The 12,034-nt window shown below is 48.0% G+C and overlaps 1 protein-coding gene across 1 annotated transcript in view; it reads left to right on the forward strand.

Moving 5' to 3' along the window:
- Positions 1-12,034, forward strand: part of ITGA9 (integrin subunit alpha 9) — a 310,689-nt gene that overhangs the window by 237,015 nt on the left and 61,640 nt on the right. Inside the window, exons 21-22 of the mRNA XM_072940989.1 lie at positions 5,776-5,865; positions 8,226-8,334. Of these exons, the coding sequence (XP_072797090.1) occupies positions 5,776-5,865; positions 8,226-8,334 (199 nt within the window). The remainder of the gene's footprint in view (positions 1-5,775; positions 5,866-8,225; positions 8,335-12,034) is intronic.

Consider the following 12,034-nt stretch of genomic DNA (forward strand, 5'->3'; position numbering starts at 1 on the left):
ACATGGTCATCTCACAAGTGAGGGAGCTCAACTGGAGCCTTCCTCCGAGGAGGACAGTGCCCCCCGGACACTGAGAAAAGCTCCCAGTCCCATGTTCCAAGTTACAGAGAAGGTCATATCCCTGACCCTTCCGATGAGCCCAGTCGTGCAGGATAACGGGCACACCAGCTTAGCCGTGCGTCTGACCCCCAGGTGGAGCAAGGGGTCCTGCTCTGGACCACTCTGCTCAATCCTGTGCACGTCCATCAAGGTTAGAGCACCAGGCAGGAGCCGAGAGGGAGCAGAGATGAGAGAGAGTCTTCCATCTCAAACCGTGTCAACATGGGGTTGGTGCAGAGACGGAGGCAGACACAGCCCAGCCCAGAGGAGGACAGCAGACCCAGCGCAGGGCAGGCACGTGTCACTCACTCGTTCTACAAACGTGTGTAGGAGCACCTGCTGCAACCAGGCAGTGTATGAGACGAGGGGAGATACAGCAGGGACCCAAGTTGGTAAAATCCCTACTCTGGGGGCTAGCGTGCTGGTGTCAGGGGGACAGATAGTGGATGAATGAACAGAGAGCGTCAGAGGGAGATGGGAGCGGAATAATTCACCAAGCAAGCACGGCATATTGGCTATTCTAAGCCCACTTGGCGGGGTTTGTTCTTTTAGTCCTTGGAGGTGATCTGGGACAGTCTGTACGTTCTCAAGTCATTCTTAGTTAATGCAAAGTCCTCCGGTTTCTTCAAGGCTCAAAGCAATTCACAAATCTGTAATTAAAGTCTCATGAAATAATCAGAACTTGATTCACAGTTAAGATTTCCTCCCTTCCGCCAGGGCAAGCCTGCAGGAGGGAAGCCTGCCTCTGGGGATGTTCTGACTTTCCTCCAGTGGTGTTTCTGCCGGCCCTCCCCCTTTTCCTAAGAGCCTGTTTCTGAGCTCCCCCACCCCACCGCCAAGGTTCACAGCAGAGATCGTGAGAGGTCGAAGTGAAATAGGAAAGGTCTTACCTAACAGGTACTACTGGGGCACTCACAGGGCAGGGCGAGTATCCAGAGCTGCTCTTTCCCTTTGAGAACCACCCCAGCGCTGGGGATTCTCTTCTGTGCTTTCTCCCTCATCACATCCTCCAAGGTCAGCCTCAGGCAAACAAAGATGCCTTCAGCTTCTGCCGCCGAGACTGTGCCCTGGAACAGGACCAAAAGTGACCCCACACTGGCTCCAGCGTATAGATCACACTCAGCAGTCTTTGTCCTGACAGTCTCTGGAAATGCAAGTGATCCTTGTGGGGTCAGGATGGGGAAAGCCAGCAGCCCCTTCCCCTTAGGTTTCCTGGGCCTGCATCTGACTCTTCTGATCAGGGTTCCCTGAAGCTTGACTTAAAAAAGCAGACACCCTCCCCCACTACAAACCATTTTCTCCAAAATCCATCTCCGGGAACCCTCTTTACTCAACTCTGTTACATCGTTGACGTTCTATCTTGGATTTTTGCCACCAGACGTACTAAATCCTGGTTTAGTGCTTTCTTCTGGATTTTGGCATCTATTATGCCTCAGCCAAAACTTGCATTTTAACATCCTGTCATCCTCACCCCAGCCTGAGTGATTTTTGAATTTTCTCAAAAACAGCAGTTATGCAAAAGTTAGACTAAGGTTTTTCCCAAGTCCTGAATCCTTCAACATCATCCTCAGTTCATTCTTGTCTCTCATCAGTGGCTTTATCCTCAAAGCCTGGAGTCACTGGGCATTTGGGAAGCTCAGGTCAGGCCCCAACAAATATAACCTGACAGTGGACAGCCACAGTACTGGTGGGGTGCACACACAACAAGGCTTTATTTTATCTTATTTTTTCATTTGGAGGCCTTCCTCAGTCTCAGCGTCATTTAAAACTCACAGAATTAAGATTAATTTTCCCTTGGGAACCACCGTGCAGCTGGAAGCATTCATTTTCAGAGCCCCTCAATCCACAAGCACCGTAGCATATTTTTGCTTCTGATGCTGCTTTCTCTATTTTTCTTTTAAAACGTTTTCTTTGATATTTTAGTGAACATTCTTTCTCCTAAAAATGAGAGCACAGCCCATCACAGTGGTTGTTGGACCTTCTTTACCAGGTGTTGTCCTATCCAGCTTCTGCAGAAGCGATGACTTTCTGGCCTTCAGTTGGACTTACTGAACAAACACTGATTGTATGCTACATATTGCGAGAGACTATGCAAAACAGATGTAAATAAGAATAGCAGTGAATGTTAAAATACCGCCCTGCAGTCCCCCAAATCCTGCAGAACCTTCCAGGGCAGCACAGCTCCCACTGTCAGGGCAGCACTGCCACGGGTGAGAGCATTTCAACATAGGTTACCGCTGAAATCATGCAAGACATGGTTATTTTTTTGTTCACACTATTTCCAAGGTCACATAACTCATGTTTGCATAAAACGTGGCTCTGATGTAATGGAAACACGTGCAAAGCATAGAGAAGGTAGACTTCATTCCCACTGTTACAATCCAGATGGGCTTCACTGGGGAGGTGGCATTTAAGCAGAGGAGTCTCTTTTCAGGCTGCAGCAGCACAGGCACAGCGGTGCAGATGTGCATGGGACAGCCTGCTCTGTCACACCCACGTGGGTGGTAGGCGTTGGAGCCCACTGGAGATTCCTGAGCCATCTCCAAGGAAAGGCAGGAACATACAAGGGCAGTGGAAGATGGGGCAGAAAGAGGAGATTGGGCTGGGCTGTGGAGGGCCCAGAAAGTCTCAACTGTGTTCTGAAGTCAGTTGAGCCACTGCAGGTTTTTGAAGAGGGTAGCGAGGCAATGCAACAGCTTGCCCACAGAGCACAAGACTGCTGGGTTTTATAAAGAGGGACAGACCCCCATTCAAACCTGAAAATTCTCATTCTCCTGCTGTTCTCTGGCATCCACAGAAACCTGCCGTTGTTGGGCAGAGCCATCAACGTGCTATCTGGGTCCCTCAACACTTGGGGCAGTTGATATTCCTGGGAAGGAACATTTGGGCAGGAAATATGACCTGGAAGAGACTTCCCTTGTCAAAAAGAGGAAACTCCACCCACCTCCCAGCCTCACTCAGGCTAATCAGAGGTGTCAGAGAAGGGGCGCCAACAACACGCTGATGGAAACTCCATCTACCAGAACCACATTCCATAGATCAGTGGTGTTCTGGTCTCAGGTGCCCACTGGAGTCACCTGGGAGCTTTAAAACCTTCTGATGCCTGGTCCACCCTGTGGGGATTCTCATCTGCTTTGTCTGGGGTGCAGTCTGGGCACTGGGATTTTTAAAAGACTCATCAAGTGATTACTCTCTGTAATCCCTTACTCTATACTGGGCACATTTTCACTCAACACACATCTATCGAGCATCTGCTATTTACCAGATGCAGTGCTGAGCATATAGGAAAATGCTAATAACTTAATAAGTTTAGGAACATCCCCTTATGTACATTAATATTTCTGTATATCATTAGGCACTTGGAACTATATTCAATACCTATAAAAGGCTGTAATGAAAAAGAATACATATATATATATATATATATATATATATAAAAAACTGAATCACTATACTATACGCCAGAAATTAACACAACATTGTAAATTCAACTGTTATTCAATTTTTTAAAAATTAAGAAATAAAAAATAAAATATGTTACATAGCTTTAGGGAAGACCTCGTATTGGTAGCTTAAATAATTAAATATCAGAATCTTCTAGTTCCTTGAATCACAGATGTTAAGGAAGCTATATTATCTGTTAAACATGCAGCAGAATATTTCCGACACTCGATTCTTTCCAGACTTTGGTGAAAAAATCTGGTCTTACCGCCCCAGAGGGCACCCACAGCACTTGACTCCCTGATGTGACAGAAGGCTCCTTATCTTGAAAGCAACAATGAAGTCATCAGTCATTCTTTCTTCCCATCACCACCCTTTGAAAGTCTCTTGCCTACTTGTGGATTTAGGAGGACAGAGAGTTGAGACTAAACAGTTTCTCAAGAGCCCCCGTCTCTGCAGCCAGGCTTTGCAGACCCTGGGAAGCGCCCCAAGTCACGAGCTCACAGGATAACTAGAAGCCTTTTGATGTTCAGCCTCTTTATCTCAACTTTTCAGCTGAGTTCAGTCTGGAGCAGTCACCCGATGACAGATGAGACTGTTGGGCCTGAGCTGCCAGCAGCCACAGGTGGCTGGACAAATGGCCTGACGAGGGGTGGCGCTTGCATCAGGAACCCATTAATCAGACCTGGCGGGATGCTGGGTTGGGGGAGGGAGCAGGCCCGGGCGTTGCCACCACCACCCCTGCCCCCCATCCATCGGGAGTCACCTCTGGCCTGCCCGCAGCAGTGATTGTACAGCTTTCGTTGCTCCCCTGGGAAAGGAAGGGCTGGGTAGGGGCACACCTGATCCTGCTGCTTCTGCAAACTGTGATGGATGTCACCCCATGTGCGGAAGACAGATGAGGAGTCGGGTCAGAGTCACAAAGCACCATTGTTTCAGAACAATGGGAGAGAGGAGGAGAGGGGATGTGAGCCTGTTTAAGTATTGTTGCATTCAGCACTCTCTGGTGGGGAGAGGAAGGCGGTGGGGGTAAAGGGAGGGCAGAGAGCAGGCAGGAACTCCGCACAGGTCCGGGGAATGATGTGGTGGGAGTGTCCGAGTGAGCTGTGTCCAGACCTCAGCGGGTCCTGGGGACCCTTGGGTTCCATCCCTGGAGGGTGAACTTAGCTTTCAGCTGGGACCCCATGTTCGCTCCGTGTGGTAGAACCAAGGGTAGGTGCTGGGTTCAGCAATGTGTACCCAATAGCCATGCTTTTTCCCAAGGATGTTGCTTCCCTGGAATAATAATCACAATTCATATTTGGAATTTAATTAAGTAATATAGGAAAACTAGGTCTTCTCTCCCCTCCTCTTCCTTCTCCTCCCTTCTTCTCTTCCTTCTCCTCACTCCTCACCCCCGTCGCCCCCAGATCTGGTACCAGGAGAAGGCATCACAGTGGAAAAGCACTGATTTTTGGAGACTGACCAAAATGACCTCTCAAGAATCCCCAATCTGTGCTTCCTCACCCTAAGTATGTGAGCGTGCTGGAGCCAGAAGTTCCAGCAGGAGCTCCCATGATATTTATTGGGATGAGGTTGGCCAGGGGCCTCTCTTCTGGGCTTGGGTGTCCGTGGATGATGGGTGATGCCTTCAGATGGGAAACAGCAAACCCCTTCCGGCTGCAGTGCCATAACCTTGCTGGCCCATTATTCATGGAACAAGCCTTTAGAAGCACCTTTCGCTGGTGGTGCCCACCCAGACCCCTCGGCACTCGCCTTTCCCACGCACCACACTGGGCAGCTCCCAGCTCCCAGCACCTGCCCCTCAGCCTGAGGCTTTTGCTGCCCAGAGGCCACTCACCTGTGTGCATGGGGCAGGTGCCAGAGAATTCATGCCCCCTACCGCCCCAGCAGTTCTCAAGAGTCAGTGGATCAGCTCCCATGGCCTCAGTTGGGGAGACTGGAGTGTGTGTGTCACAGCCTCCCAGAGTTCCCCAGCCAGACTGAGCTCCATTGCCCACAGCGCTGACCCACTGGCAGCTCCTGGGGTCATCTCCCCCAAACACTGCCTACACTCACATCTTTGTGAGGGGAACACAACTGAGACCCTAGAGGGCCCACTGTGATGCTGTACAGGGACCAAAAACGGAACTGAGGGTAAGAAGGTGCAGAACAGACAGCTGGAGCTGTAATGTGGAGGGAAGATGCCCGCTGAGGACTGGCTGTGCTGACCAGCACTCTCTCCTCTCTCGACAGCGGCAACGTGGAGCGCTCAGAATCCCTGCACGATAACACCCTCATGCTGACTGTGCCGCTGATGCACGAGGTGGACACATCCATCACTGGGTAAGTAGTCAGGACACAGAGCTGCCCAGAGCCGAACACTCTCTCTTGCATTTGCCCGTGTAGCCAGGAGCCAGTGGCCCTGCCACTTCCATTTCTGCCCAGCTCTGAATGACAGGATGAAGCTTTAGCTGCAGTGACTCGTGCCCTCCTTCCTCCTAATTTTCTCCTCTTTCCCAGCTACCCACCCACCTGGTAGGCAACACAAGAAGTGTGATGAAAGTTTAAGCCCCCTAATTTCTATGAACATTCCGTGTGCCTTTACCCACGTCTCTTCCCAGCGCCTACCCTTCCAGAGTGCTGTGTGGTAGCAGGCAGCCTGATTCCTGGGATTAAAATCTTAGCCAAAAGCTGCTGACCCAGAGATTACAGCCAGATGTGTCCCAGTGCCCTGACTAGCCCCCAGGAAGGCAGGCTGCTTTGTGACTAGCCTCCTGGTCAGTGCCGGCTCTGCAGGTTTCCCTTAACCCTTCTGCAGAGCCAGGGGGCGGGGGGCCATCACAGTGGGCATATCATCTGCCCAAGTGAAGTCCACGGCCTGTCAGTGCTGCTGGCGTTGTTGGAAAAGCAAGGCTGCAGGCTGCAGGCTGCGGGGGACCCAAAACAACCCCGGGCAGTTTTCAGCCCAAGCCCAGGCCTGGAAAAATGAGAAGTCAGTTCCTGTTTCCGGCTTCAGAAAACAGAGCACATACCTCTTTGATAGTGGAAAAAGGATTTGCACAATGAGTTTAGATCAAATGAGGACCCGTTGAACCCTGGCCCCACACGCAAGCTTGAACTTTTCGGGGGTTCAGAGTTTCTCATTTTTCACTTTTCAAGTGCTTCTGGGTCCTGGCCTTGGCTGGAAGTAGAAAAGTTAATACGTTGCAGAAGGAGGCATCCCTGCAAAGCTCCCACTCTGCTGGGTGTCGGGGAGTGAGTCTCTGGGTGGGTGTGCCTGCGCCTTTGGCATTTTTCATCACATTTTTAGACGTGAGGCATCAGTGGAATATATTTGCAAATTAACACAGATTTGCCTCTGTTCGTGGCTCTATTTTTAACCCTCTAGTTTATTTACTTGTCTCCTCAGAGGCACGGAGAATATTCCCAGGATCAGATGGGGACAAAAGAGCAAACACTGACTCACTTGATCCTGTTGTCAGGCCCTGGGAGGCCTGGCTGTGAGGTGTTAACAGCCCCTGATGAAGCCATCAGTTAAACAAATGCGCCAACCTCTGTTCTTTCTGGGAACATGAAACAGGGCACCTTTAAATGAAGCAGCTCTTGGCGGGCAGGGAGGGTGTAGTGCAGTGGTAGAGGGTGTGCTTAGCTTGCACGAGGTCCTGGGTTCAATCCACAGTACCTCCAATAAATAATCCGGCCCCCCTCCCCCAAAAAAAAGAAACGAAAAAAAAGTGAACCAGCTCTTGCCATTTGGTAATACTGGGAACTCACTAAATTTCTAAACAAATACACTTAAGTTGAAAATAAGTGAATTGCTGTGCATTCAGATTTGGTACCAAAAATCTTATGTGATTGTGTTTAGGCAGGTGAGTAGCATCTAGAGTCCATGATTTGTCCCAGAATTTAAGTGATCCTGGGCTTTGTCTCATCTTGGGGTTTGCTGATACAGGCAGCACTGAAAGCATGGCTATAAACCAAGCTGGAATTCTTAACCTCGTCTTACGTAGCCACTGTTTGAAATCTGAAGAAAAAGGCTATCATTGAGTGGACTTAACTTTTAATACCTAATTCTAGTAGTTATTGAGAGTCTGAAAATCTTTAATTTTTTTTAATGAATTTGTCACAGAGTGGAGTTTAGGGGGCCACATAAGTAATTCATGCATATTTATTTCTTAAAAGCTTGTCATAATCTTCCTTGATCCACAAAATGTTTTTCAAATAACAAAACAGAACTTGTGTCATTTAATAATCCAACTGAAATCAAAATTACCATAATCTTCTTCCTCATTTTAGAGATGTAATTCTGGAAAATATTTGTACATGTAGCTTATTGGTTTGACCTAGGTGACAAGACATTACTGGAAATGTCTGTTTAGAAAGCACAGGTGTTGGGTGGAGGGTATAGCTCAGGTGATAGAGCATATACTTATATGTGCAGGGTTCTGGGTTCAATTCCCAGTACATCCATTGAAAAAAAAATGTTTTTTTTTTTTAAAGAAAATGTAGGTCTGGCTGTGTCCATTTACAGGGGAGAGAAGGCACAGTTCCAGAAAGGAAGCATTTGGTGGAAGACACTGGCTGGAGGGGACCGGGTTCTGGATTACATAGAAACAGATGTTTGGGTTCTCTGTGGGTCTCAAGTGACCATGGGTTGCTTGACCGTGGGTTGGGGTAACAGATCTCATGTTTTCCTCTTTCAGAATCATGTCTCCAACCTCCTTTGTGTACGGCGAGTCTGTGGACGCCTCCAACTTCATTCAGCTGGATGACCTGGAGTGTCATTTCCAGCCATTGAACGTCACCCTTCAGGTACCCACCCCAGAGACCCTCTCTGTTACTGGGGGCCAGTGGAAGGGCCCAGGGGATGTGCCTTCTACTGAAAGGCAACTGAAAGGCCAGGTTCTTTCCAAGAGAAACTCTTCCCAGCCTGGTTGGCTGGAGCAGAGTGTGTGTGTATGTTTTCTGTAAGCATGCACAGAATTAATCCCTTTGCTGTCTGGTACCCTGCCCTGTTGACCCCTCTGCTTTTCAACATTTGGAGGGAAAGCTGCATAATGAACACCAGCCTTCCCTAAGCAGGCCTCTGGATGTTGAGGCCCAGGACAACATACCCGTCCAAATGGCCCTAAAAGACCCCACTCAGTTCTCCATCCTTCTTCATGTTGTGGGCCAGGCAGCATGGAGGATCTGCTCCATCCCCTTCTTCCTGGGCGTCTCCACACTGACTCATCCAGGAGCCCCCTCCTCCCACAGAGGGACAGCCTTTCAAAAGTGAGGTTTTACAGGAGCAAAGCACTGTGAGCTGTGGAAACTCCCCCTAGGGGAAACGTGCCGCTCCCCCGCCCCACAGAGCAGGGCTGGCTCTCCCTGCCACATGAGCATCGTGTCCAGCAGATCCACTTGGTGGGTGTGGACACCGTCCTTCTCTAAGCCAGGGGTGGGCAAACTTTTTCTGATAAGGGCCGGGGTGGGGGATAAATATTTAGGCTTTTTGGGCCATACCGCCTCTGCAGCAACTATTCAACTCTGCTTCTGTCGCGCAGAAGTAGCTGTCGGCCACGCACCAGTGATGCTGTAGCTGTGGACACTGGCATTTGAATTTCATGGCACTTTCACATGTTGTGAAATGTTACCTTCTTTTCATTTTTTTCTCCCAACCATTTAAAAATGTAAATCATCTCAGGTAGTACGAAGCTAGGTGGCAGGTCAGATGTGGCCTCCAGGCCAGTTTGCTGAGCCCTGCTCTGAGTACCCACCCTCAGGCCAGCTATTCAGCAGGGGGGTGTTTGAACATAAAGCAAGAGGGACGCAGCATCACCCAGGCCTTCTCTTCAGTTGACAAACGCAGGGAAATGTAGGCCCAAGAAGGAGAGGACGTGCTGTGGGGCTCAGAGCAGGGAACGGTGGGGCTGGGGCCAGGGCTGGTCGCCCCTGTGTGGCCCAGCACCTGCCAGGAGCCATGGATAAAGTGCAGAAGGAGAGGATGCACTGTAGTCTACATCTCATGTCTCTCCGGCTCTAGCCCAGAGCCCTGCCTGGCCTCCACTCCATCCCTCCCCACGGAGAAGGAGGTTTCCCGGTCTGGCATCCACTGCTATGGCCAAATAATTACTATTTTCTTGCCCTGTGGCCACTCCTAGGTGGACCAAAGGGATAACAAATAATGACAGGGCAAAGGTCCAGAGAAGGAGGCAGTGAAATATTTGTGGTCTCTCCCAAACAATGGTCTTTCTCTCTCCGAAGCATTCTCCTGGGCAATAGACCTCCAGAGCCATGATGGATAACATGTGGCCCCAGCTCAGAGAGGAGGTCCCTCCCGGCCAGCTAAGCCCCAGCTGTCACACCCTACGCTTGATTTACAGAGGAAAAGGGACAGATGGGGTCAGCCTTGCTTTTGAGACCTTACAGTGATTGCTGTGAATAGGACCTCCATGTTCCTGAATTGCCTCTCAGAATTTGTTTCTTTCTCTCCACTGCTTTTTGTGATTGCATAGAAAGCAGATAAAGGCTAGAGAGAATTATTTCATTTAGCTAAATCACTTTAATTATAATTGCTTACCTACTCTTATAGTTTTTGAAGTGTCTTACAATAAAAGATACAGTCAAGAAAATTATTTAATGGCACACACACACCATGTAATGATGAGGTTATCAGTGTTGAAAGGAGGAGGCAAAAGGGAATAACAGTTATATAGAAGATATCAAAATTTTATTTTCTCCCTCAGAAAGAAAGAAAGAAAGGAAGGAAGGAAGAAAAGAAAAGAAATTACAGAGAAATTAAAGTTTCATATTCAGGCAAAGAGCTTTCTTCACACCTGACCTGATGTAGGAGACAAGCTAAAGAATCAGGGCCCCAGGAGGGAGTGAGTGGCATGACCCTTACATGCTCCTCTTGATTATCCGTTGCCTGAGGAAGTACATAGCATTCCGTTCAGGATTAAGAAAGTTGGCTGAGTCTAAAAGATGGATAGTGTATGTCATTGATTAGAAGGAAATCCTTTTGTGTTAGCAAAGCTGACAGTTTCCTGGAGCAATCCCTGACAACTCATTTTCTGGTATAATTGTCATTATTCTGACCAGCCCTTGGGAAAGCCACTGACCAGGTGGATGTGAGAGTGACCCAAAAAGGTGAAGATAGTGGGGGAGGATGGGGTCAGGAATATGGATAAAATTATTCTAGATTTCCTTATTCTGGCAACATCCCTCCTGAAGAAAAGCACAAGACTTTTCCATATAAAGAGATTCTTCTGTGTCTTTTCAAAGCTAATAGTCAACCAGCTATGTCATTGTTTAAAGATTCCACCGCGAATGCAGATGGGAGAAAGGCAGAGATGCTAGTCTCGGACCTGGTTTCTAAGTTTCACTAGAATTTTCTTAACGGAGACATAATAATTTGTTGACCATTGATAGTTGGGTTTTTTTTTTTTTTGCATCAAATCAGTCATTTCCCTCATCTGAAAAATGATGAAAAATAATGCAGATGTTACATAAGAACATTTGCAGAGAGTCAAACCTTAAGACATCTGTTAACAATAAACAAATACGATAATCCAAGCTCTCCCATCGGTCAGGCTCTGATGGCTGACATAAAGCAAGACAAAATCCTCTTCTTTTCTTCCCCTGACTCATGCTTTAATTGGGATTTCCCAGACAGGTCAGTAGGTTTCTTTTCAATTCTTTGCTCTTTCGTTTCACTTCATGTTAGCTATTTCAGTTGTAATTGGATATGCCTTCCTTTTCTTGTGCCTTCGGGTTCTTGGTTTTGGCGAATTTTGTTGTTTTTGAATCAGGAGTTGCCAACAGCGGCCCATCCACTCTGTCATTTTTGTGTGTGTCTGTTCCTCTGAGGCAGAGCCCACTATTGCGACAAAGGAAGACACGGTTTCCTAAAGGAGAGCTGCCTGGAGCTAGATCCTTACACGTTCTGTCAGGTGTGAAGACCTGGTTATACGTCCAGCCATCGCCTGGCTCTGCCCTTCTGACCTCAGCTTCAGAGATGTCATGAATGCCTGAATGCTCTCTCTTCCCAGGCCACAGAGCAGAGTTTGATTTCTTCCTCTCTTTTGCTCCTACCCATCCTTTTTAAAAAAAAAAAAAACTTTATTTTATTGAAATGCCATTTACATACCTTAAAGTTTGCCTGTGCGACCATTGCCATAATCTAATTTTAAAACATTTCATCCCCCCAAAAAGAAATTCCATACCATTAGCAGTCACTCCCTATTACTAGTCCCTTACTGCCCCTCTAACAAATTACCACATACTTAGTGCCTTAAAACAACACATGGTTATTATCTTACAGTTCTGGAGGACAGAGTCTGAAAGGGTTTCACTGGGCTAATATCAAGGTGTCGTCAGGGAGGGGATAGCTCAGTGGGAGAGCATGTGCTTAGCATGCACAAGGTCCTGGGTTCAATCCCCAGTACCTCCATTAAAAAAAAAACAGTAAATGAATAAATAAAACTAATTATCCCCTCATCCCCCCAAAAAACCCAACTTAAAAAAATAA

This window comes from Vicugna pacos, chromosome 17 (assembly GCF_048564905.1).
Source record: "Vicugna pacos chromosome 17, VicPac4, whole genome shotgun sequence".
NCBI classification, from domain to species: domain Eukaryota; kingdom Metazoa; phylum Chordata; class Mammalia; order Artiodactyla; family Camelidae; genus Vicugna; species Vicugna pacos.